Source organism: Entamoeba invadens, assembly GCF_000330505.1.
Source record: "Entamoeba invadens IP1 unplaced genomic scaffold scaff_1105074724893, whole genome shotgun sequence".
NCBI lineage: Eukaryota > Evosea > Mastigamoebida > Endamoebidae > Entamoeba > Entamoeba invadens.
In genome coordinates, this window is record NW_004443736.1 from 34,982 (window position 1) to 62,256 (window position 27,275).

A 27,275-nucleotide genomic window follows, 5' to 3' on the forward strand; every position below is an offset into this window, starting at 1 on the left:
TGTTACTATTTATTTGTCCACCGGATAACATTAAAAGACTACCTTTATATTTAAAATTTAGATAATTTGTTTAAGCATAAAAAATACCAATTATTTGTTTTGAATAATACAAACATTTTTGTTTATTAATTTAATATTTTTTGTTAAACTACTTTTTGGTTCAAAATTTTTAGTTCTTTCAATTTTATTATTGTTGTATACACTTTTTCAGTTAATCATATTATAGAAAATGTTGATGTACTTAGTTTCAAAAGTGCGATTTCGGTAAATCGATCTAATACGGCTCCCATTTATTTTTTCCTAATTGTTGTCTTATATATATAAAAAAGCAATTTGATAAAACCCTTTTCACGTTATTTTCAATAATAATTACTTCTTTTTTCAGGAAAAAAATCAGTTAAAAATCAGTTAAATAAGTGCGAAGCACTATTCATCCACACTGTGGCAGATATATCTTTATAATGTTGATTATATAATATATAAATTTTTAATAGAATATAATTATATATAAATTTAGTAAAAAACACAAAAAAATTACCTAAAGATATTTATTTTTTAAACTATTATAAACCATATAAAATGGTAAGTTTAGTAAATTATAAAATATAAAAAGTTATCTAAACAAATACAACTCAAAATAATATACAATGATCAAAAAGTTAGATCCATATCATTTACAAATTGTTGCTCAACACTTTTTCTTTGCAGATGATTTTATTAATATGATTCTTGTATGCAAAAAATATTCATGTATTTTAGACAGATTTAGATACAATCCCATACCCATAACTTCCACCAAATTATTTCCAAATATAGAAACACAGTATTTATATAACGAGAAAGATGTCAAATTGCCAGAAATAAAACACGTTGTTGTGTTGTACAAAGTTGATAATTGGTATGCAAATAGTCATTTAAAAGAGCCTAATATCACATTTAAAAACCTTCACGTTACTGTAAAGGACACTGATAAAATTACAAAAGAAGACGAACTGATTCAACTAATGGAAAACACAAACATTAGAAATTATGGCTCTCGTGTTTTTAACTCTTTTTATTTTGACACTTTTAAAGTTCCAATTCATATCACAAACCTTGAAAAATGCGCTTTTAGTGATTATGATGAACTTGAAAGTGTTACTTTATCTGAAGGTCTTAAAATTATTCCAACAAACTGTTTTAGTGGTTGTCTATCGTTAACATCGATACATATTCCATCTTCAATAACAAAAATAATGGAAAACGCCTTTGAAAAATGTGGATTTGAAACATTTGATATGCCTTCATCAATATATTCGATAGAAAATGATGCTTTTAGATATTGTGAGAAATCGAGAGACATTCACATCTCACCAAATGTAAAGATTATATCAAGTGCAACATTTATTTTTTGCAAAAATTTGACAAATGTAAAACTTCCTGATAATTTACAACACATTCAAGCATGTGCATTTAAAAATTGTAGACAACTTGAAGTGATCAAAATCCCAGCAAGTGTGTGTCTTGTTGACAGAGAAGCATTTAGTGACTGTATAAAAATGAAAGAACTTGTTTTTAGTAATAATTGTGCTATTAAAGAACAAGCGTTTGTGAATTGTACATCACTCACAAAACTTGTGGTACCAAATATTGAAGGAAAAGTTATTCACAAAATTTATAAAGAAGAAATTCCAATTTTTATTAAATTTTATGATAAGTTTGATTGTGATACCTACAATGATGAATATGGAAAAGTTATTTATAACAATTTAAGCCAAGAAGTTTGTTTATTACTATTAAATTTAACAATTTAATTTAACTGATAAATAAAAATGTACACTGATAAATACATATATAAATTAATACAAATTAATATCATTTAAAATTAATTTTATAAAGGTTGATTGTGTATAATAAGTTAATTAAACTTTACATTAATAATGGAAAGTATCTGATTAAAAATGATTTAAATTAATTTTCAAGATATATTATGATCTTTTAAACAAATTAATAACTTCATACAAACATATCAATTTACTTTAAGTTTATTATTCTGCCTCTAATTATTGATACAATCGATAGTTTTACAATTGAAAACAAAAATTTAATTCGCAAAATATACGGACTTGACAAAGTTACAAGGCTATCTGACCACTCTTTTGAAAATTGTGTTAATCTTCAAGATATTTCAATTAGTAATAACACAGAAATAGAAAAAGGGTGTTTTGAAAATTGCACATCACTCACACATTGCAACTTCCACACAACAACATGAAAATTAAATTTACTCCAACTTCAAAAGAAACAAAAATATAGGACAAATTTGGATACAAATACGACACTGTTGAATTCATATTTTCAGAAATAACCGATTTAAGCAATTTTGAGGAAATTAAGAAATGTACCTCATTCGTTGAAATTTCTGGACTCTTTTTTCCACAAAAAGAAATAAAATCGATAACAATCCCGTCGAATGTGACTTGTATCGGTAATAATTTTTTTAGTCGATGTAATTCTGAAGCAATTAACTTGGGCTGCGTTTCAGTTATTGGAAACAATATTTTTGGACCAAATTTGACTTCGGTAACACTTCCATCGACACTTACAAGCATTGGAGATCACATTTTTGAAAGATGCAACAAACTACAAAAAGTTGATTTAAATGGTAAAAAGACGTTTGATGGTCTTGTGAGTATTGACACAATGAGACTTTTGAATACAATGAATATCAAATGCACACATGTGGAAGTGAATTATCAACAATTGGAAAAATTCCAAAATCGTGATGACATTCAAATGACACTTAATATGATGAATGACAATCTTCTGTTATTACAGTGTCACATTCCATGTAATGTCTGTAACTTTGCAAATTCATGTTTTTATCTATATGAAAATTTAAGTGAAATAATTTTGCCATCAACATTGACTTCTATTTGTGAAGAAGCTTTCTATAACTGTGTTTCGCTTCACAACATTCAATTTCCAGAAAGTTTAAAATCAATTGGGTCTTTGGCTTTCAGTGGGTGTGGGTTGACTCAAGTTTCAATACCAACAACAGTGACATATATTGGAAATACTGCATTTTCAGAGTGTTACAAACTTAAAAACGCGTGTATACCAGAAAGTGGTTTAGAGTGTTATATGTTGTTATACTATTGCTTCAATTTAACAACAGTTAATATATTAAAAAGTAACAAAAAGTGTTTTAAAATCAATGGGACATTCAATGGGTGTTATTCTTTAAAGAAAATTGCAATACCAGAGAGTATTGTTGCTCTTGAAAAAAGTTCATTCAAAAATTGCTCGTCTCTCAATAAAATAACAATTGGAAATTGCGTTGAAAAAATCGGAAGTAACTGCTTTGGAAATTGTGAACGACTTGAATACGTTAAAATACCAAATTTAGTCACTTTAATTGACACATTGGCATTCAAAAACTGCACAAAATTAAGAAGAGTAACATTCACAAATCCAATTAAAACTATTTCTCCAACAGCTTTTGAAGAGTGCACAAATTTGTGTGAAATTTATATCGGAATAGAAAAAATCAAAATTGTCGAATTTCTAGTGTCGTACAATGTTTCTTGTATGCTTGAGAACAAATCAATGATATGCAATAACATTATCTTTGTACAAAGTGATATTAAAAAGCATTTAAAATTGTACAAAGAAAACGGTAAAAATATTGGAGAAATTCCCAATAAAGTGGTTCGATTATCTGAACAGTGTTTTAGAACATATAAAGAGGTTGATATAATCAAAGTGCCAAAAAGCGTGAAAAAAGTCGACGATTTTTGTTTTTACATGTCGGTACCAATTGAGAACATCATTTTTGAAGAAAAAGAGTCGATAAAAATTAGCGAGTTGGCATTTGGTTTTGATAATTGTTAAACAATTTTTATTTTAATGTTTGAAATTACCGAACATAATTCAAAATGTCTAAAATTTAGGAAATTTTAATTTTATTAAGTATTTTAACGTTTTAAAAAAAATAGTTAAGTGCATAACATTACACAAGCCAAAACATAAAAATGTATATAATAAATAAATCTCATTTTAAGTACAAATTTTTTAACAACGGTGTTATATTAAGTTTTTATAATGATAAATTTTGTAAATACAAACATTAAAATTCTTAATATTTTAATGACCATATGTTTTTCTTATTAATTATAAATTATTTAAAGTAAACAATAAAATAAATATTTATTTTTAAATATGTAATAAACGTAAAATAACGAATTTATTAAATTAAATGTTTAAGTTTATTTCACGGTGTTGATTGAAATATCTTTTGTTACCAAATTAAGTGAATCAACAACATTCTTAATTGTTTTTCTTTCTTTTGGATTTTGGTTCCAACACGTTTGAATAATTTTAAACAACACACCTGGAATATTATCTCTGTTTTCAAGATGTTGACCTGCTGTTACAAACTCGGCTATTTTCCATGGAAATTTAAATGTCTGTATTGAGTATGCTTCTTTCCATCCAAACACTTCATACATAGTAATAGCAAATGAATATATATCAGCTGGTTTTTTGTATTTATCCTTTTTCAACACTTCAGGTGCCATGTAAATTGGTGTTCCGATACCTTTAGTGAATGTCATGTTAGTCATTAACATGTTGACATTTCTTGATGACCCAAAATCAGTCAATTTTGCATTTGCTTTGTCATTAAGATTGAAAGAAAACACGAGAATGTTGTCTGGTTTAATGTCTCTGTGTAGTATCTCATTATCATGTAGATACAATATTCCTCTTGCTGAATCATTCATAAATTTCAACCTCATTTTGATGTCAACTTCTTCACTTGTTTTGTGTTTCATCAAATTTTGTAAACTGCCATAATGTGCAAATTCAGTAACCATACATATTTTATTTGGAATAAACACTGCACCATAAAAATGGACAATATATTCACACCTAAATTTATCAAGCATAGACACTTCATTCTCAAATTCATCCATCGACTTATTATCATCTAAAACACTTTTCATTATCTTGATAGCTACAATATTTCCTCTAAAACTTCCTTTATAAACGATACCAAACGAGCCTTCACCAAGTTTCTTGTCTTCACTCAATTCATCATAATCAATTCGAGCTGTCTGTTGTGTCACACCAATAAGTGGAATTTCATTGTATTTTTCTTCATTTGTTTTAAGATTTTTGGAAACTAATTGAATTGTACTGTTAATTTTACAAGAACATAATGGCTTGACATAATATACGGAAAATTCACATGCAAAACCACTTTTAAGTGTGACAACCTCTGGATCAACTCGAATCGTAAACTTTGTGATGTTCGTTGAAATTGTGAATTGTATTTTGGTAGTGTTTTTGCTTGTGTTTCCAACACACAACACCTGCCGTGTCTCTCTGTTAACTTCAATTTGTTCAATGTCTAAATTCAAGTCTATCATAATTGAAGAAACACTGACACCACCTTGAAGAGGGACAAAATTGATGTTCGATTTGTTCATTTTAAAAAGTGTTGTTGTTTTATTGATTTTGTGTGTGTATTTTTTGAAAATGTTTTTGGTTACAATGACAAGTGATACAATCAATACTATCAAAACAATAAGAACAAACAAAACTACAACAAGTATGACCCACCAAACAGCTTGTGAATTACACAACGTGCCATCACCACTTGGGGTGTACCAAAATGAACATTTTGAACATTTTGAATTTGTGATTTTATTGCATTTTGATATTTGTGAAAGACCCACACAACTTCCATTTGCAAGTAACAAAAATGAATTAAGAAACGAAGTGCATTTATTGCTTGTTGTTGTGCATGTGTTGCAGTTGTCATCACATTTATTACACTCATTTATGTTGACCGTATAATACACATCTTGACACTTTGAACACCCATTTTGTGTGACATTCACAGCACACCCGACGATATCATTCTGTGGTAAACAGTCACCGCCATTTGTTTTGTAATTTGTTGAATTGCAAGTGAGACAACTATTTAGATTTAAACATGTCCCACATTTTTGATCACATTTATAACAATCAAGTCCCGTTCTATAATACCCATCTTTGCACACAACACAACCGCTTCCAAAACTTGCAAACTGGTCACACGTAAGTTCTAAGTTTTCATTTGTGTTACAATTGTAATTTGATAAATACGTGTTAGGTGGACAGCTGAGACATTTTGTTGATGTTTCAAAACACGTCAAACATCTTGGGTCACATCTTTCACATTGTTTTTTCGACTCATCGAGATAGTAAGTGTCTTCACACCTCCAACACCCAAAACTGTTTTGTTCAATACAATTTTGTTTATTGTTATTGTTACATGTATTATAAGATAAGATATATTCACTTTCACATTCTTTACATTTTCCCTTTGATAGATATATACAATTATCAATTGTTGTTGTGCATTTTCCGTTTTGGTCATTTGGACGTACACAATCATTCTTTTCACACATTCCATTTGTGTTCATTTTACTTGAACTGTCACACTTTATCGCTTTCCCATTTTCACATAATTCTGAATTTGTGTATAAATCATTGCATTTCATAGATTTTGTTGTATTGGATACAAAACCTTTGTTGCAGGATACAATGTTGTTGGTAGTTATTACATTACCATTAGTATCACCTTTTACGCACTCGCCATTGTTGTCAATGTACCCATTGTTTGTGTTGCATATTTGACACTTCCCATCTGATTGAACAAGTAAACAAGTTGTATCACTTACACACAACCCATCTTGTAATGAAAACCCAACTGAACACTTCAAACACTTATTTGAAACTGAATATTCACAGTATGTAATTTGTTCACACTTTGAATTGACAAGAGAATATTGATTTTTGCATGAAATACAACTGTTTTTATTGATTGGACAATACTTACAGTTTACGTCATCGCAGATTGTTGGGTCTTCACATTTTTGAGACATTTTATTGTATATTCCATTGCTGCAACGTATAACAACTTTTAGTAACTCAAACCCGTTCTTTGTGTTTATTGCTGCGTTAAACTGAACACCTTCAAAAGTCAAATTTGTCTCTGAAACTATAAGTACAGTCTTTGTCAATGTAAACAAATTAATATCAACTATTTTTGGTGTTGAAATACCAAGAACTACACTGTCACTTTTGTAAAATGAAATTTGTGTGTTTCCAATTGTAACACTTTCAGATGAAAACTCATCACTTCTTTTTAAGTGTGTTTTTGGACTTGTTTTAGTTAAATTTATTTCAATATATAACGAGGTCACGTTTTGAAGTGGAGTGATATACCAGTCTTCTGTGTGATCACATGGACAGTAAGGTTCAGTGTATTTCACAATTCCGTTTGTTACCCTCTCAACGTGACAGAATATTTTATTAGAAGTACCATATCTCATTAATTTACCTCCTAATAACATCTTAGTACCAGCTAAAGTTTTATCATTAATTACTGTTTGTGAACACATAACATCAAAATCAGTATCTGATTGTATCGTTGAATTTGATATATTTAATGCTTTTGAACCTGAATACAATACAACGGGAAGATCTCTGATATCTCTGTTACTTACAACAATTGATGAATTAATAAACATAAATTCAGTACTCACACTGATGGAAGATTTTCCACTTACATTAAAAATACCAGTATATAGGAAACTCTCACTTTTAGAACAGAATGAAAAACAACTTCCATATTTTAATGACTCTGTCGTAATTTGTGCAAAATCTGCAATTCCATTTAATGTAATAACACCACCTTTATGAGCAAAGAAAAAATACAACATTGTTCAATTTCGAAAAGTCGTTCAGTGTTAAATATCCGTTTTCAACACTAACTTTATAAGAATCAATGTTAACTTCAGAATAATTATTTAAGGTCGCACACCCTTTATTATAAACGTATAAATATCTAACTCCATTTATTTTCGAATACAAGTTCATTACCAAAGTTGCCGCTTTGACGTCTAAAAACTCGGTGGAATTTATTGTTGAATTGTCGTTCATTGTAAACGTGGAATTGTCATTGAAATATACATCTTTAAATGTTTTTAGTAGTGTATTTTGATTCATAACAACTAATACATTGTCATTAGTTTTAAATCCATAGTTGAATAATAAAAAGGCGTTGTCTTTAATTGTTAGTTGTGAATATTCTTTAAATGTAATATAATAATTACTTTCCCAGTAAGCTAAATCACAAATTAAAACACTGGAATACTGCTGAAAAAACATTTCTTTATATGTTGTTAAATTGGAATTTTCATTCATTTCCATTTTCGATGAATTGTAAAAGTAACTTTCTTGCGTCAAGTTTAAACGTGAATTTCCAATTTGTACAATTGAGCCATTACCTTTACAGGTGACAATTCCATTTATCTGAATATATGCATCAGATGTAATTTCAAACTGAATGGGAAGAGAAGATGTTGTACTACCAATAGTAATATCATTCAATGTGGTACACGTTTCAGACACCTTAATATCAGCCAAAATCGTGTTTGGAAAGCTACAATTCTGTGAATATGTTGAACAAATGAACATAAACAAAACAAGAATGTATAAAGGGATATTCATTTTATTTTTTGTTTATTTTTAGAGTTCAAATTTCTAAGAAAAAAAATAATGTTAAAATTTTAATAATTTATGAAAACTAAACAGATTCAACCCTTGTATACAATTAAATAAAATAAAAATAAAACAATTTTAAAGCATTATTAAATTAAACTGGAATCAAATAAAATAAATTCAAATTAAAAATAAATTATAATATAAACAATAAATACTTATTATATTTGCTTTAAATTATAGTTTTTATTGTTTAGTTGGCTTATCATAAAGTTGACTGCCAAAATTATTTAAATCCAGAAATTGTTTTTATGAAAAAAAACTTATTTTTAATATAAAACTTAAAAAAAATCAGATTTTTAATTAAAGATGGAGAAAACTAATTATACATATAGTTTTTTCAATTATAAAGTCATTTTTTAAACTGTGCAACTTTGTTTATAGTATAATTATAATAATAAAAATTATATGTTTTTAATAAACAAAACACAAAAACACAAATTTCTTCAAAATTATTACTCTAATTAAAATACCATAATTAAATTACAACTAAAGTTGCACATTTTTTTCAAATGTTTTTTTTGGGTATTATTATTCAACAGTCTCATGTTTACCAAAATTTGTAGCGAAAAAAGTCTTTGAATTACACGAATTGGCTTGTCTCATTATTTTCTATTTTATAAAAGAGATGTTAACATTTGCGTTATCCACAATCGATATACAACACTGTTTTATTTGTTCTGTATAACAATTGGAATTCTGGAATTTTAATGTTTTTTATTAAAACAAGCAGTTGAAATTATCATTTAAAATATCGGGTAATATTTTATGTTAATTTACAACCTAATTCTACTTTTGGTTATTGTTTTCGTTATTGTTGAAAAATAAGGTTTCCCTTTGTTGTGAGTAAAAAACAAAGAAAAAATAAAGTTACACACTTGTTCGGAATGACTTTAATCAATAGTTTATTTCTTTTGTTTTTTAGATACAGTCAAATGCGTCTATTTGTCGTGAATCTAGCAGAAAAACGGAACCTTGATTTGTCGTAAATGAGTGAATTGTGTTGAAAATTCTTTTTAATATTGAAATTTATTTTTTATAAAAAAATTAGTTTTTAATTCAACAAAAGTTACAGATTCGAGAACAAAATATTTAGTTGTCGTAAGCTTAAATGATTGGCTAGTTGTGCGACATTTGAGCAACTTCGACAATTATAATTACGACAAATAGACGCCTTTGACTGTAAAATAAATGTTTATTTAAATTTATAACTGTTTTTAAATTATATTCAATAAAAAAATTAACTAACAAATATGACATTATTGTACCAAACAAATATAAAATATGAACTTTAAAATGAAGTAATATATGTTATTTAATTATATTACTGAAGTACCAAACAGCAATTTCCCCCTTGTGTCTTGTGCAACACAAGTTAGTTTCCCTGTTGTGATACCGCTCAATTTGAATTCTATAATTTTGTTGTTAACAACTTGAAACACTTTATTATTTTTTGTTATAACAACAATACCACGTTTATGAACTAAGCACGATGAAATAATATTTTCCAAATGAACAAAAGTTTTTTTATTGGTTGTAGTACATATAATTTCGACGCCAATTTGACTGATTAAATACAATAATTGATTTTCTTCATCATTTAATGCATCGGTCACAACTCCACAATTCACTTCATAAACAAGTTCAATATTTTTAATTGTGTTTTTTAAATTATCAGTTTCGTTTAACAGCATTTCAAAAACTTTTCCAGATTCACAGACAATAAAATGTCTTTCACTTTCTGTATTTTTTTCTTTCACTAAAAAAACCTCGACTATTTTTGCACCCAAATTGAATGATTTTACAAATAAATTCGATGAAAATGCATCAATAAAAACACAAAACTTGCCATATTCATTCGCAACACATAATATATGATTGAGTATACCATTTGACAAAAATTGAATAAAATTTGCGTTTTCTATGTAATGAGAAATGTTAAGTCTGAAATTGATTTTAAAATCTGGATCATATACCACCAAATCGTTGTTTACAATAGCAGCAATATAAAACAAAGTTGTTGTAAATTTATTTTTTTCTCTGGTTTTGTCTTTTTGTTTATGAGAAAAATTGTGATAAATTCTATTGATGCATTTGTGGTCATAATGAAAAAATATTGTTTGAAAACCATTACTCACACTAAAATTTCCTAAATAAAAAAATGATATATAATTCACATCGATTGAAGTTTTTAATATTTCAACCACTTCAATTATATTGTCTTCATCTTTTTTGTTGTTTTTTAAAATAATTTTAATTGTTCGATACACTGCACTTTGAAGCATATTTATTTGCTTCCCTTGGAATATATAATCAACATTATTTATATCACTCTGTGATGGTGATATTTGCGCATCTTTGTAACATCTGTCGTCCAGTACTAACATTTTACAATACACTGTTTGTTTGACATTTATTTTTGAAATTTCAATTTGCATTTTTCCAACTTTATTTGCGTTGATTGTCAGATCTAAAGTGTCAATTATAATTGTTTCTGTTTTTTCTGAATTGTCAGCAAAATTGAGAATAACATTCTTTGAATTTGTTAATAAAATGTATTGGCTATTTTCTGAGGTGAAAGTTAACGAAACATTTGATATTTTGTTTGCTTCAAAATCCTTAAAACACTTTGAAAATGTCATTTCAGTGTTAGTGATGTCATGAAGTCTAGCACATTTTAAATATTCATTCATAGTAAAATCAAAAATAAAATTTAACATAAATGTGATTTTAATTTTAACACATTTTGCAATATTAAAATGAAATGGTATCATTTTAATATCATGTACTTCTTCCAATTCTTTTTGTAGAAATTGTCGTTCGTTTACTTCTTTTTGTTCTTGTTGTTTTTGTTGCCGTGTGTATAACGTCATGTCGCTTTTTAAATTAAGCGTTCTAACATTATCACTAATTGTACCTTTTCGCATCTTAAAATTATTGCCAATAATTTTAACTTTTCGTGGCATTTGTTTTCCAAAAATAACATTTGTCGATTGAAAATCAAGTTTTGCATATTTTGTGTATATCAAATTAAGTTGAGTTAAGTCCAACAGTTTGTTTTTTAAATGTCGTTTTGATGTGACACACACAAAATTTGGAAGTGTTTCATATACCAATTTATTGAGTTTCTCAATTTCATCTTTACTAGGTTTTGTTGTAAATACAAACAAATAATTTCTTAAGATTACATCATCAAAATTACATTTAATTTTCTCATTGCTATCAATGATAGCGTTGTATATTTTAACGGTAGGAAAATTAGTTTTTATTTCATTGTTAAATGTATCCATTACGTTACATTTGTCGGTGTAAATGGTGACATTGAATTTGTTCTTTGTTTCATTTATCATCGATTGAATTCGTTTTAATTCTTTTAATTTATTTTTTAACATTAAGTTTTCCTTTACATCTTTGAAATCTAATTTATTCTCAGAAAAATGTATACGAAGTATTATTTTTTTAGGAAAAATACAAAAAGGTTTGTCTGAATTTTCAAAACACAACAATAATTTTTTTAACATTTTCTCACCAATTTCTATCGTCTTTAAATGTTTAAAAAACTCAAATATGTAAATATGAGATATATCATTTCTTTCGGGTATATAACAACTTTCAACTTTTTCTAAATATTTTAGTGGAAAGTTGGTGGTAATATTGACGTTTCGAAAAGACTTAATTTCATTAAGTCTTGAATCAAAAACATCCCAATTTGTAACATCCAACGAATTAAAATTAATTGTCGATAACTCAAAATGTTGTACAAACCAAATAATGTCATTTAAAGAAGTAAATGTTGGATTCATGTAAACAGAATTTGAAACAGATAGTAGTGTTTTATTAATTAAAATAAAATTGACAACATCTTCTTTTGTTGAAAGGTGGAGAAATACATTCAAAAGATAAAATGGTTCGAGTCTTTTTGACATTCTTTTGTGATTACAAATAATTTATTCATTTAAATAGATTTTTTAAATGACTTTTATATAATTAATGATTATTAAACCTCTTTGTTCATTTTTAAACAACCGTTTTAATTGTTATAGATTGTCTGGTTTGTAAACCACTTTTTTATTTAAACATATTTAATAATAATTATATAATATTTAATATAGTACTGGATACCATAAATATAAAATTTACTCTATGTGACTTATTATGTTTTAAGTAGTTAGATTTATTATAATTTTATTATAATTGAATAATTTTAAACTTCTAGAATAAAAATTGGCTATTTTTGAAGATTTTTAATGATGTTTGTATTTTTAAACAGTCTACTTTTATCCATTTCTTATTTTTATATAATTCCAAGAACATAGTTGAAACATATGACTAAACAAGACCCATCTATTGGATACATGTATCTATTTTTTCTATCCACTGGACAAACCAGTTTCTATGGATGGCAAAAATAAAAATTATATAAATAGATTATTTGTTTTTTTTTTGTAAACAAAATTTTATTTTGCCGAATTATTTTTTTCAATGTTTATAAAATCAAAAAAATATTCAGATGTATTACAAACATTAAAACAATCGTAATTATAAATCAAAAATTATCAAAGTACATCGTAGTTTGATAAACATTGTACGTATTTAAAAAGGTAATTATATTAAATCTATACATAATTACAAAAATTATAATAAAATATCAAATTTATCAAATATCAAAAGCGTGATTTCCACAACGTTGTATTTGTATCAAAAACCCAATTAATAAACTTTCAAACAAAAAACAACTAAATTAGTTGTTTGTTTTTGTTGTATATCAAGTAGTCTATGATATCAATATTCACAAACATTCAAATATTTCAGTGTTTTCCTTGACATTCTGATGTGTAAAAATATATTCAACGTCAATACAAATGTCAACGACAATACACATTTATTATTAACATTAATAATAAAGAGCACCAGAAAACTGTCGTACATCAGAAAATAGTCGTACACATTGTTTCAAGGTTTTTTCTGTATAAAGTCGGGTTTTTATTTTTTTAAAACCCAATTTTTTTCCTGATTGTTTAGTCAAATTTTATATGTGAAAAAATAAACCCATTTTTTGGTTTGTTTGATACTAAAAACACGAGTGTACGACAATTTTCTTGCTGTAAGACTATTTTCTGTTGGTCTTTACTGTAATTATACTCATATTTAGAAATATACTTAACAACGATTAACATAAATAACATATAAATGACCAATAAAGTTACAATTAAATTCTTTTAAACAATCTCAATTTATTACTAAAACATACACAATAATAATTATATAAACAATACATGGTTAATTTATATAAATTAATATCTGAATCATTTATAATGTTGATATTTTAAAAAGTCAAAACAACACAAAATGTAGATAAACAACCATATATAACAACCCTATCATTTAATTTAAAGAATAAAATTATGATACATTTATACTTGAAGTGTGTATAAATAAACTAAGAATATTTTAATTGATGATTCATGATTAAATAATATAACACTTATTAAAAAACAATTTATTAGTTGTTATCATGTATTTACATATACCAATTAAATAAAAAAAACTTATTACAGTATTGTATTAAACAGAGAGATCATCATGTATAACTTAATTATTATAAATTACAATAAAGTATATTACATATTTAACATACACAAAAAAGTTGATAATACGTTTTTACAACATATTGTTTTTATAGTTATAACTAAAATAATATAATAAAAAATATAATGCAAATTATCATTTTGTATTGAAAAAGTTTTCATATTGTATATATAAGCTTTAGTAATAAACTGTACCAATCATTTTATTATTTAATAATATATTATATATAAAATCAAAAAAGCGGTCAATAAGAAGTAAGCATTTTTAACCTACTTAACTACTATTACTTTGCGGTGTTTTCTCTTTTTATTATTTAATATACAGTTATAATTTATACGAAATGTATTATTTTTTGATTTGAGCACAACCTAAATTAAAAGTTTATTTTCTATTTAATTATTTTAAAATATACAGTTTATATATGCTTTATTAAAAACATTAATTAACATTTAACAAACTGTATTTTCAATTATAAATAAAATATATACAATAATGTCAATACAAATGTAATTGTTGAATTCGATTTCAACTTGTAAAGTAGTTGTCTATTAATTAAATGTGTTGATTTCCCTTAGACTATTGATTGTAATATATTAAGTGCACGTATATGTGAGCCACAAGTCGGAACCTAAAAATATTTTAAATTGTGTTATTCTCTTAATAATCATGTTATATTTTGAATTTTTAATTTAATGTTTCATGTTTGCATATTTAACAATTACCATTTTTTAATTTTAGGCAGTTTTTCAAATGAAAGTGTTACAAATAACAGTAAAACCCAATACACCAACTGTTGTTATTAAATTAATAATAATATTAAATAAATGCCTCCATCTCAATTGATTGTGATATTATAGAAATACATATGTGTACTGTTGTGTTTTGTATTTTGAAAAACGATTTAACAAAAGTTTAGAAAAAATAATTGTATTTGATGTCTCACTTAATTGTAATTCTCAACAAAATATGTTGAATGATAATTGAAAACCTCCAAATAATTACACAATAAAATTGATAACAATTGGTTATATCATTTTTTTGTTTCAACAATATGTCAAATAATTTACACAATAATTACAATAAATAATGGAGAATAACAATGTCATTAACAGTCATTATTTAACTGAAAATTACATTTATCAAATATACATATATTAACAATATTGTATATCTATTATTAATTGACTTAAATATTTAATCATGTTGATAACTTTGTTATATAAATAATTATAACCGCAGTTTTTTAAGGGTTAATAATGGTAAAATTTAAGTTATTTGTGTGACATTTTTTAAAACAGAAAAAACAATTCATTGTGATTGATTTTATTATGTGACTCAATAATGTGGTTGTATTTTTTTCTTCCGAAACTTTTTGTTCATAATTACATATAATCAAAATAATGTAAATTTGCTATTTAACTAACTTTTTATTATTTTTATAATACAAAAAACAAGATTAATCACGTGTATTTTATAAACACAACAACATTAATAAAAGAATTAAGTGGAGCCACTTATTGAATATTAATTTTTAATAAATTTAATTTAACTGATTAAAAGAGTTTCACTGTCAATAACTAAACTCTCATTTCGAAAAGTTCAATTATAATATAAGGCAACTTATGAATTTAAACACAATACCTTTAAAAAATGATTAAACATTAAACCAAGTTTAAGAGTATATATTTGTTTACAACAATTTATATTACCAACTTATTGATTCAAAACATTTTAACATAAGATATATAAAAATAAATTTGCTCGGTGTCAAAGGGTTAAAAAACTTCAATAAAAATCCTTATGAACAAAATAATTGTTTAATAATACAAACAATCAAAATTAATCATTTTTTCTACAATTTTTAATAACACACAAAATCAAATAGTAACAACACCAATACAGTTTAAATAACAAAAAGGTGTAGTAAACGTGATACTTGATTTTGAACAAAAAAATCAATAGTATGCTTTAATTTTAATCGTTTGAATAACATACAAGTGTAAACTCTTGAATAAAAAATAATTAAAACAAAAAAAAATTAAACTCACAAAAAAAATAAACCACGTTATTGTTTCTACATTGTAACTTATACTTGTTTAAATTTGTACTTTAAACAACAATTATAACTATATTTAAAAATAATAATTATTTAAAACCATTGTATTGTAACAAGTTTATATTGTGAAAATTTTACAACTAAAAACATGGTTAATTAAAATAATCTATAAAAATAATACTACATTTTTCAAAATAAACCGAATTTGAGTAATTCAACATTTCCTTTATGTGTACTTTATATTTTGATAAATATTTTTTATATATTAGCAAATCAAATTTTTATGGTGTTTTCAAAAAGACAAAAAAATAATTTAATATTTAGAAATAAATGTGTTCTATTTCCGCTATCCACCGATTTTTTGCCATCCAGTCATACGTCCTAAGACATTTTTATCTAAAAACAATATATTACAGTTGTATTAATTAGGACCACCACAAAACGGGATAAAATTATAAATATTGAATAATAAGCGGATTTGAAACAATAACATCAAAAAAAGTACAAATATATGTATATTTTTTATTATAAGGTTACAAAAAGGTTGTTTTTTGGGATGAAACAATATAAGTGTTGTTTAAAGTATGAATAAAATATTACTTATACAAGAGCTAAAATCGAAAGTTTAATATGGTAAAATTGTTCTTAATAAATATTTTTTTGTTCAACCATGTTTAACTTTAACACAACGATTCAATTAACCAGTTTATTCAAGTTTTCAAAGAAACCAATGATTCTTCTCTTAAAATAATTTATTTGATGAATCTCTTTTCATTCAGCAAAATTTGGACATCGAAATAAAGTAAAAAATATATAAATTATTTGAATAAAAAACATTCTGCAAATAATTGATGATGATTAAACAAATTCAACAACGGAAAATAAAACAACATTAAGAATAAACATTACTTTGACTCAAATGGGTATTAACAATGGAAACAGTTCAAACATAAGATTTCACAAAAATTATAATTGTAAGTTTTTTAATTCTATTTAAAAAAACACAACAATGAACGATTTTTATAATAATAGTTAATTATAATTATAATAAAAATGTAATAAAATAAACAATTTAAACAAATTTATTCTTTTAAAAAGTGACTTAATTATTCAATGCGTCATTAAAACTGTTGATATAATACTTAATGAATTCTTCGTGACTGATTCTTTTGTTTTTATTGACGTCGAGTTTATTAAAAATGCACTCGAGTGTTTCGTCGTCTTCTCCTTTTTTAAGCACTTTTTTCAATTCGTTTTTGTCGATCGTCCCATTGTGATTGTTATCAATCAAATAGAAAATGTAACTAGTCAGTCCCCGCAATTTATCAGTCCCAAGGGAAGATGGAAGGATGTCGGCTATGTTCGTGAACTCACGTTTACTTATCATCCCATCAGCTTTATTAAATAATCCCTTCCCATCCGCATAATTGAAGTAATACATAAAGAGCTCTTCAACTATTGCTTGTGCTTTAGAATTCAGTGGACCAAATTTGTAAAATTCAACCATCCCAAGACGAAACTCTTGCTCGGATATAGTCCCATCGCCATTCTTGTCGAGAAAGTCGAATAAAGTCGCTTGATCTACCATTCAAATGTCGTGTAATTACAGTTGATATTTTTTATAGATTGTAAACTCTAATTATGCTAAAAATACAACAAAAACAAGTATTGTTTCTACAATTAAAGTTTTAACTATATATTATAATAAAAATGTTATTTAATATAGTTATTTAATTTTTATTTGTTATAATCGTTAAAAAGTGTTTTATTAGTATTTTTCAATCTTTTTTAATTTTTTCATCAATTTTTTATAATGGGTGTTTACAATCATATGGTGACAGAATTATAATACATAATGGTTTGTAATCAAAATGTATTAACATATTGTTTTATTTTTTGAATTGTTGGTGTTTGTAATTAATAAATAAAAAAAGTAATGACTTGTCAATATCAAAAACTTTGTTTTTTGATTAAAAATGAAAATAAAACATGTGAAGTTCTACTTATTAATAATGTCAATTACGAATAATAACATCATTTTTATTTTTTGTTGATAAATAATAATTTAAAAGTTTAAAGGAAATGGTTTTACTTAATAAGGTGAAGTAACTATTGAATTAACACTTGAAATTGTTTCTATTTCATATACATTTAAAAGAATGTTATTTACAATTTAAATGTATTCAAAAAAACAAGAAAATAAGTCGTGTTAATATTTTAAATACATTAAAAATATGTACATTATATTGTTGTTAAGTTATTGATATTATAATAAATACATTATACAAAGTATATTAAAAATTTTACGTGTTTGTTATTTTGTTTATGTTTGTTTTTTTAATATATAATCGATACAAAACCGATTAAAATAAAAAAAAGAATATTGTTATTATCATTATATGTTTATACCAATTTTAATAATACATTCTTATCTTTCAATTTTAATTTTAAAATATATCATTATCAGATATCATAAATATTTGATACAAGTCTTTAAAACATTTATAATAATTAAAAAACTAGTGATACTTTTGAAGCAGTTTTTTATATCAATTTAAAAATTCGAATTTGTTTCAATATGTTTATTTTTTGAAATTAATTGTATCAATCAATTATATATTCATATAAAAAACATTTTTATATTTTGCATTGTACAGAATTATAAAGATAATTAATACACAATCATCACTTTTAAGATAAAATGATATTGATAATATTTTAAAAGTCCAATGAATATGTCATTATCAAGTTTCCAAATTTTTTATTATGTTCATAAATTTTAAAAATGTTTTTTAACCAAATATATACCAATAAATCAACTGTTAAATTATAATAATGAGTAAACTGGACAAATACAATGGTATGATTGTTTCAAGTTATTTTAAAACGGTTTCTGATTTTATAAAGTTCTTATTTGTATGTAAAAAATTTGTAGATAACATGGAGAAGTTTCATTACAACCCAGTTCCTTTAACTTTACGTTCTATCTCTTTTTTCCCTAAAATAGAGACTCTTTGCTTATACACTCCTTCAGATGAAAACTTTGGCGTCTTTTCTCGCCATCCGAATATTCTCCGTCTTTTGCTCCAGAAACCACGCGAATTTTTTAAAGTACGAGTTCTTTATGATTTTGACTATTTTGAGTCATTGAAATATCCAAGTGACAAGTTTGATTATAAAAAATTAACCTTTACATATACAGACAAAGACCGAATTTTCAAGGAAACAACAAAAAATGTTGTAATTCCAAAAACAGTCAAAAAACTGGGTACTGAAAGTTTTAGTAGTTTTTATAAATTAGAACGTGTGAACATTCCACCAAATGTAGTTTTTATTGGTGAAAGTTGTTTTAAGACATGTTATAATATAACAACATTAACACTTCCATCCAACTTGACTGAAATTGGCGCGGTTGCTTTTGCTACATTAGAGTCTTTAAAAAGCATAATAATTCCAAAGTACATCACTTCTTTAAAAGCTTATACTTTTGCTGATTGTCGTGAACTTGTGGATGTAGAACTTCCTGAACATCTTGAAATAATTGAGAAATGTTGTTTTAATAAATGTCAAAAGCTACAGAATGTGATAATACCAAATGGTGTTTCAGAGATTGGAAACAATGCCTTTGAAGGGTGTGCTATGAGTCAAATAAGTATTCCAACTTGTTTAAAAACTATAGAAAAATTTACCTTCTATGGGTGTAAAAATCTGGTGGAAGTAAAAGGTTTGGAATGTGTAATAACATTTAAAACATTTGCTTTTGGTGGACATACTAAACTCAATAAAGTTGAAATTGACAAAACCGCAATATTGGAAAATGATGCATTTGGAGAGCAAATTAATGTTGTTAGAATCGATTCACATCAGTTTAAATAACATGAACGTGTAATTATATTACAACGTAAGTAAATATATACATATAACAAACAAATAGTATTGATGTCTTTATCTATACTTATAATATCAAATTAATACAAATGATAAAATAGTTAATAACAATCAAATGAATATTATAATGTTAGAATATTTAAAAATAGTTGTGTATCAATAAAACTGTTCTACAATTTTTTCAATTTACTTATCTTCGACCTTTTCATACATAAATTTAAATATGTAAGAAATGGTTGTTGATTTGTAATTTTAGTAATATATTAAAATGTTATATTAAAATGTTATACAAAAAAGTGAACTTTTAAAATTTAAGCAAAAACTTGTAATGACTGACTTCGACATAGTTTCTGTATTTTTCTTCAAATCTTTTGTTCCATAGCCAATCCCGTAGTTGCTTTCTTCTCTTGTTTCTTCTCGACTTTCATTTCTGTTTGTGTATCACAATTTTCTGCTGTTTGTCGACTTTTTTCATCTTTTTTCCTGTCGATAGCATACCCCTCGATATTCTTCCCGTCACTATTTGAATGTTCCAAGACAGGTACAGGGACTTGTTCGACCTTTGGTTGGACACTTTGTCTTGCTCTAGTCTTTGGTTTTGGTGATTCTTTGATGTAGGTATTTGGCATCTCCTGGACTTCCTTTCTAAATCTTGGGTCCTTATTCATTGCCATCTTCATGTACTCCAATTTCCGTTTAGCGTTTTCAACCTTCTCTGCTTTAATATGTTTGACACGCTCCTCCTCCATCTGCTTTTGCTTCTCCACAAGTTCCTTCTCGACCGTTTCCTTCCCTTCCTTGACCATTCGAATGAGAACTTTAATCGCTTCCTTTGCTTCCTCCGTCATATTCTCCTCCGCACTTGCAACGGCTTTGTCATAAACTCCTTTATAATACTCGTCGATCTCCGCTATCCCTATCTCCTTATATTCAGACTTCTCTCCTTCAAGTTTCCACGTCAAATATTGTATTAAATCGGCACTCAATTCCTCCTCTTTGTTCTCATCTAAATATACCGGTGAAAAATATGGGACATTTTGAGGGTGTTTCGGCTGATACTTGCCGATATAAGGCTCGACTATGCGGACAACTAACTCAATAGTATTATTACTATTAAGTATAGTTTCGTTCTCTCCGCCAGCATTTTGAGTGGCGCCAAACTGTGCCAACGTCGGGCCTTGCCCTAAGACGCGGCAACTTGAATTCCCAAAATTGAAAGAAGACGACGCACTTGTGTTGACACTACTTAACACACTCGACGGTTCGTCCGTTTCAGTTGCTTCAGAACTCGAAGTTGTATTCTTTTGATTTACCAACACATTACTATTATGTACACATCTTGAACAAGAAGTCCCTCCTTGACTCTCACTGTCATCACTGCTCTCTTCTTCTTCCTCTTTTTTCGGCTTTGGAAGGACTTGGTCTGCTGAGGTAATCACTTCAAAGTCACTTTTCTCCCCTTTTTTGTCTGGCTCATTCATCTCATGCAGTTCATGCAACTTATTCCACTGCATCTCGTAGTCCTTCACATACAACTTCTTCATCGTGTCTTTCGTCGAAAAGCAGACGCCACGCACTTTCTTTTTATTAATCGTCATATTCCCAAGTAACGTCGACTCCGTTCTTTTCTTCACATTGTACTTCCTATTCACTTGCTGTGTAATGATTTTATGATAGTCCGCCGTGATGTTCGCCTCCACACAATTTTTGATATTCTGCCGCACTTTATATATAAAAAATTTCGCTTCATTCGCCTTTTTGTACTTCTCCACCTCTAAATTGGTCTTCTGCTCTACTCGCTTTTTAAATCCTTCGTCTCGGGTGAACGGCCCCAACATAAACTCGATCATCCGCTTCGTGTCTTCCTCTATAAATCCATTCACCACAAATAACGAATTCCCCACTATCCCATTTTCAAGGTCCTTCTTTTTCGTCAAGAACAACGTCGATGCCTTGAACAGCGGTTTATAAATGATCTCGCGAATCATCATAAAATACTCAGCTACTGAAGATTGGGGGTGTAACATCCCCCCCGCAATCACCGTTTTATTCGTGTGCTCCAAATTGGTGATCAAGTTGTCCTTATTGTCTTTAACAAAAGACATGTACGTGTAATGCAAATATGAACAGAAGTCATTCACAAAGGCTTCCGTCAGCACGTCCTCCGTTTTCAGTAGCCGAAGCCCAAGAAAGACTGAGAACTTTTCCGCCCGTTGCCGCGTCTTGTAATTATCGACGTTCGTCGGATCAAACAGAAATTTGTATTTCTCGTTCTCCGGGGACTTACAAGCAGCTGTAAAGGCGGTATACCCCTCCATCATATCTTTCATCAAAGTTTCATTCTTTTCTCGTATAGTGTTGTCGCGCGTCTCTTTAAAGCACTTTAATATGAAGAGCTCCGGGTACGTCGACGCAAGTAGAGTGATTGCATCGCGTTGCTGTAACATATACATTTCAAGTGTTTTCACTGTGGAGAGTAATTGGGGTTCATTTAATGTGAACGGTAAGACGGTAATCGGGTCGATTTGGTCTTGAGTCATTTTCAAACATTGTCCCATGACCATTTCAACGCGTTTAATGTTGTCGTATTTTAACTTAATCCGATCTAATAGAACACCATTCACACGCTCAGCTACCTCCTCGTAAGTACTAAAGAACTTATTCCAATACAAATTAAGCTCTTTAGTGTTCGTCAAGACGCGCTTCTGATATTTAAAGAGCTTCTCTATAAGCTTCTCTGTAGTATTAATAGTCTTGTGAGGGTATTCCCTCTCTAATTCCTTTAATAAGAACATCTCAAAGATCGCAGAGAAGTTCTTATAAATCGTCGCGTCGGGCGTCTCCCCATAAGAGTTTGAGATGTCTTTCATTAAAGTACTTCCACGTATCATCATCGCATTTAAGATGGGGGCACACCCCTTTAAATCACTAATAAACTTCTCTTGCGTCTCAGGACTTGTTATAGACTTCTCTGGACTCTCAGCATCTTCTGGCTTGACTTGGATATAGACGTCCCGCAATGCTGAATACCGATCACTAAAGTCAACATAAGCCGTGTTGAAATCTTTGTTCTTCTGAAGAATTTCCTTCTTCTTATTGAACTTGTCCAGCGTCTTATCTTTAAAGAAATATAATGAGAAGGAACGATATAAATCCTGTTTCCGAGTACACCAGGATTGAATGTAGTCAAGGTTTAAATAGAAGTATACATAGTAATCAATCGCCTTCCGAAATCGAATAAATAACTCGTCTTTCGGGTTGTCTATAAACGCTTTCGTATCATCTGCGAGGGCTAACCCTTCTTGTTTCTTCGTGCGCATTGCGTCAGTCATAACGAATCTCAATTTCAAGTTCTGTGTCAGTCAAACTACTTTTTTTTTATTAGTATCATATTATAATTTTATTATAAATTATAGTACTTTTTTAAAATTTCTAGAAATTGTTTTTTTTATGAAATTTAGAAAATTTTTTAAGAATTAAAATTTTTTGTTGTTTTTTTAAAGAAATCATTTAGAGAAAAATTCAAAAATTGAAAAGATAAATGTGTCTTTTTGCTGTTTAATAATTAAATAATGTTTATTATTAAAAAGCTATCAATTAATTATTATAAAACAGAATTATTTTTAATAAAAGTCTAAATAATTATATTATTCATATTAGTTTTAAACTATATTAATTAATTCATTTTGTTTTTGTCTTTTTTATTAAAAAAAAAAAACTTGAATTTTATTAAATTCAAGTTTTTAATAATCGAAAATTTCAAAGTTTATGACATATTTATTACCTGTTTTAAAATATTCATTATGTGTAATAATAATAAGGAAAAAACACTAAAAATTAACAAAAAATTATTTATTATTTGTATAATAAATCAATATAAAAAATTTAGTGTTTTTTATATCTAAGTGATAATTCCAAAGAAGTCGAATAAAAGAAGATAAACTGTTTCATATCAAAAACTCGAAAATGGTGTCACAAACTCGAAATGTGAAATGAAAACAGATTCACCGACATATCATCCCTATCACTCCCCCACACAACCCACACTCAGATGTTATCCGAATCAAGCCGTTTCAGATCGGTGTCCTCTTTTTGTTGATCGAAAAACAGACGATTTATTAACTCGTTTTCGAGCCGCTTTTAAGTACTTTTTTACTTTTAGTACGACTTTAGAGTCATTGAAACATGATGCCATGGAGTATCAAACCTCTTTTTCTCGCATATTCCCTTTTTGACATCAAACCGACTGATTCGAAGTATATTGAACTCCACGATTTATTATCACAAGGAGAAGCCCCATGAGGCGTACCACACTTTTGTCTCAAGCAGTGTTTGGTTGGTTGATGGGAGTTTAAGTTTAGAGAGCATTGAGCGACCCCGAAGATGCTTGGAGTACACCCAGACGACCAAATAGCCCTTTTTAGAGGATGTTGTCCCACAAACAGACTTAATGAATCGACTCCTCAACAGAGCAAAATTGTACTACAAAAAGATCACAACGAGTCTTGGAGAGTCTCAAGAGTGTAAAGTGTACAAGAAACTGACGTATTTCACTGAGAAGATACTCTATAAAGAGCTACGTGATATGTACAATATAAGACCAGTTCTAGACGAATGCGCTGTGGTGGAGAAACAACGACAAAAATATAAAAAGCTCTGGGGGAGGCTTGTGAAGAACATGAATCAAATCGATTTGTATTTGAGAAGGTACTTGGAGACTTATAATGAGGTCGCAGGACGACTGAAAAAGTTTCAATTCGATGAAATTCAAAACAATCTTCTTAACATTCAGAGATTAAATCACGAGCTGAGGTTCAATGATGCATTTTCAAATTTGGGGTTTGACCACTTGTCTTGTATTTGCGAAGATATGAACCCTCGAGACCTCGATGTTGGGATCCAACTTTTGCGGGTTCGCTTGAGCCTGGCGAGCGAGACTATAAAGGCGATCTCTTCTGCATTTCCCTTGGTCTTCATTTCTAAATGTTTTAAAAATTTGGAGACAGCGGAGGTGGTGCAAAAAGCAGAGTACATACTTAGTGATTTGTATAAGCTTGGGGAGGAGTACGACGCAATTAAAAGGAAGTCGCGACATCCCGAATTTGATGACAAGCGGATCAAAAGAAATTTCAATGACGTTCAGCGGTGTCAGTGTATTTCCACATCGATTGGTCTTCTTCTTTTAAATATCAAAAGGTACAACCAGAAGTTTCTGAGTGACATTGCTCTGATCTTTTTATTTCTTTATTCCACTAAAGTGAGACCCTCCGCGAAGTATTTTGTGCGTGAAGTCGCCAGTTTTAATAAAGAAGAAGCCGAGAAACGGAATTTGAAATATGTTGGGGAAAAAGGCGCTGTTGGATTTTGGTATTTATTCCAAGAAAGGATGGAAGAAGAGTTTCTTTATATTTTAAAGAAGTTTTTAATAAAAATGGACTGCAAAAAAGACGAAGAAAAGAACTCAGAAAATAGAAAAATAGAAAATTTTGAACTTTCTGATTCGCTCACCGATTTTTTTAAAAACTTTTTAAAAAACTTTTCGAGTGTGAAAGACGAGGAGGAAATCGTTTTTAAAAACGAAAAGGTGTTCTTTGAAATCGATAACAATTACTTCACAAAAGAGGACGAAATGGGGTATTGGGAAATATTAAAGAAAGTCGACTTTGAGAAGGAAGCCAAGATGAGTAAAGAGGAGACAGAAGCTTATAACAAACTGACAAGAACTAAAAGCGAAAAACTCGATAAAGCCGGTCAAAGACCAGAACTTAATATGACGTGGAACTATAATTTCGATAAGATGACTTACTTCAATGAATACGTCAATGGACTGCAAGATGAAGAAAATGTGGAATATTCAGAAATATCACAGATGGGAGGAGAGTGTGTGCAATGTGAAGAAAAAGATTTTGGGGCTCAAGAATTTGCGGGAATAGAGCAAAAAAGTGCGAAAGAAAAAGAGGAGGAAATGACACTACACTCGACATCTACTGATAACTTGCAGCCTAAAATTGAACATTCACAAACAAGACAGAGTGATATACAGCAGAGTGAATATATTCAAATTACTACAAGTAGCGACATTGCAAAGAAATTGACATCGAAAAGTGACATGACAAAATTTAGCGATGAATGGGATGAACTGTTCCAATACCAACCACGAACTTCTCAGTTAAAAACACTTTACTTTGTACCAACCATCTCACCAAGACTACTCAAAGTGTTAAGAGGAGAGATTCCAAGTGTTATTTCACAGTCGGATATATCAAATGACGTATCAGTTGATAATAAATCGAATGAACAAATGTCGAAGAAACAAAGCGAAAGTGAAGTGATGCAAGCGAACAAAATTGAACAGCAAATGACTTTAACAAAGACGGGAAATCAAAAAAGGAAAAAGAAGAAGAAGAAGACGTTGATGTCTATAAAAAGCATTTAATCGAAATAGAAAAACAAAAGGCGGAGAAGTTGGCGGAACAAAAGGCACTGCTGTCAAAAAGCACATTCATCTCGAAAGAAGATGTAAGGAAAATGCCAAATGTGTATGTGCCACAAACACCTATTAAACCGAAAAACACAATAAACACGGTAAAACCTCATTTCAAAAATTATGTACCTAAATTTGTGCGGTCGAGAAGTGACGTAAAGGATTATGAAAATTTATAATTAAATTTAGAACAAATGTTTTTGTTTATTATTATTTACACAACAAATTTATTAACATGGTTAAATGTCTAAATATATTAATGACAAATATATAATAACGTGAATACAAATGTATTGTTAAACAAAGTTTCCATTTAAATAATGATTGTTAATGATATTGTATTTTCAAATAATAATTGTTGTTTTGTGTAATTTGTTTGACATTTTGGTGAAACAAATAAAAAACGAATATAAACAATTGTTATTAATTCCATAATGTAACTACTTCAATGTTTGATAAGAAGAGTATCAAACTTCGCAGTACTTCCAAATTCCGATTTGTGGTTCATGCGTTCATGCACAAAAGATATGATAATTAATTATCTTATTGTTCAAGTATTTAAAAACTTTTAACAAATTTGTTGTAATTTATTGTATATGATATTAAATTTATAAAAAAAACGTATTACAAACGCCATTAATATATTATTGTTTTTTGTTATTA

The 27,275-nt window shown here is 27.8% G+C and overlaps 7 protein-coding genes across 7 annotated transcripts; 4 read left to right on the forward strand and 3 right to left on the reverse strand.

Annotated features, from left to right (window-relative positions):
- Nucleotides 1-647: 647 nt before the first annotated feature.
- On the forward strand, nucleotides 648-1,793 carry EIN_116260 (hypothetical protein; the record flags this gene model as incomplete). Its single annotated transcript, XM_004261248.1, has 1 exon — nucleotides 648-1,793. The coding sequence occupies one exon, from the start codon at nucleotides 648-650 to the stop codon at nucleotides 1,791-1,793; it is 1,146 nt and encodes a 381-aa protein (XP_004261296.1).
- An 889-nt stretch (nucleotides 1,794-2,682) lies between these two features.
- EIN_116270 (hypothetical protein) lies at nucleotides 2,683-3,873 on the forward strand (the record flags this gene model as incomplete). Its single annotated transcript, XM_004261249.1, has 1 exon — nucleotides 2,683-3,873. One exon carries the CDS (start codon nucleotides 2,683-2,685, stop codon nucleotides 3,871-3,873), a length of 1,191 nt encoding a protein of 396 aa, XP_004261297.1.
- A 374-nt stretch (nucleotides 3,874-4,247) lies between these two features.
- Nucleotides 4,248-5,471, reverse strand: EIN_116280 (tyrosine protein kinase, putative; the record flags this gene model as incomplete). The annotated part of the gene is made up of 1 exon (XM_004261250.1): nucleotides 4,248-5,471. The coding sequence occupies one exon, from the start codon at nucleotides 5,469-5,471 to the stop codon at nucleotides 4,248-4,250; it is 1,224 nt and encodes a 407-aa protein (XP_004261298.1).
- Nucleotides 5,472-17,342: 11,871 nt separating this feature from the next.
- On the reverse strand, nucleotides 17,343-17,828 carry EIN_116290 (hypothetical protein; the record flags this gene model as incomplete). The annotated part of the gene is made up of 1 exon (XM_004261251.1): nucleotides 17,343-17,828. One exon carries the CDS (start codon nucleotides 17,826-17,828, stop codon nucleotides 17,343-17,345), a length of 486 nt encoding a protein of 161 aa, XP_004261299.1.
- A 1,247-nt stretch (nucleotides 17,829-19,075) lies between these two features.
- EIN_116300 (hypothetical protein) lies at nucleotides 19,076-20,116 on the forward strand (the record flags this gene model as incomplete). Its single annotated transcript, XM_004261252.1, has 1 exon — nucleotides 19,076-20,116. One exon carries the CDS (start codon nucleotides 19,076-19,078, stop codon nucleotides 20,114-20,116), a length of 1,041 nt encoding a protein of 346 aa, XP_004261300.1.
- A 374-nt stretch (nucleotides 20,117-20,490) lies between these two features.
- EIN_116310 (hypothetical protein) lies at nucleotides 20,491-23,460 on the reverse strand (the record flags this gene model as incomplete). The annotated part of the gene is made up of 2 exons (XM_004261253.1): nucleotides 20,491-23,283; nucleotides 23,338-23,460. The coding sequence occupies 2 exons, from the start codon at nucleotides 23,458-23,460 to the stop codon at nucleotides 20,491-20,493; spliced, it is 2,916 nt and encodes a 971-aa protein (XP_004261301.1).
- A 1,118-nt stretch (nucleotides 23,461-24,578) lies between these two features.
- EIN_116320 (hypothetical protein) lies at nucleotides 24,579-26,564 on the forward strand (the record flags this gene model as incomplete). The annotated part of the gene is made up of 1 exon (XM_004261254.1): nucleotides 24,579-26,564. One exon carries the CDS (start codon nucleotides 24,579-24,581, stop codon nucleotides 26,562-26,564), a length of 1,986 nt encoding a protein of 661 aa, XP_004261302.1.
- Between the last annotated feature and the right edge of the window lie 711 nt (nucleotides 26,565-27,275).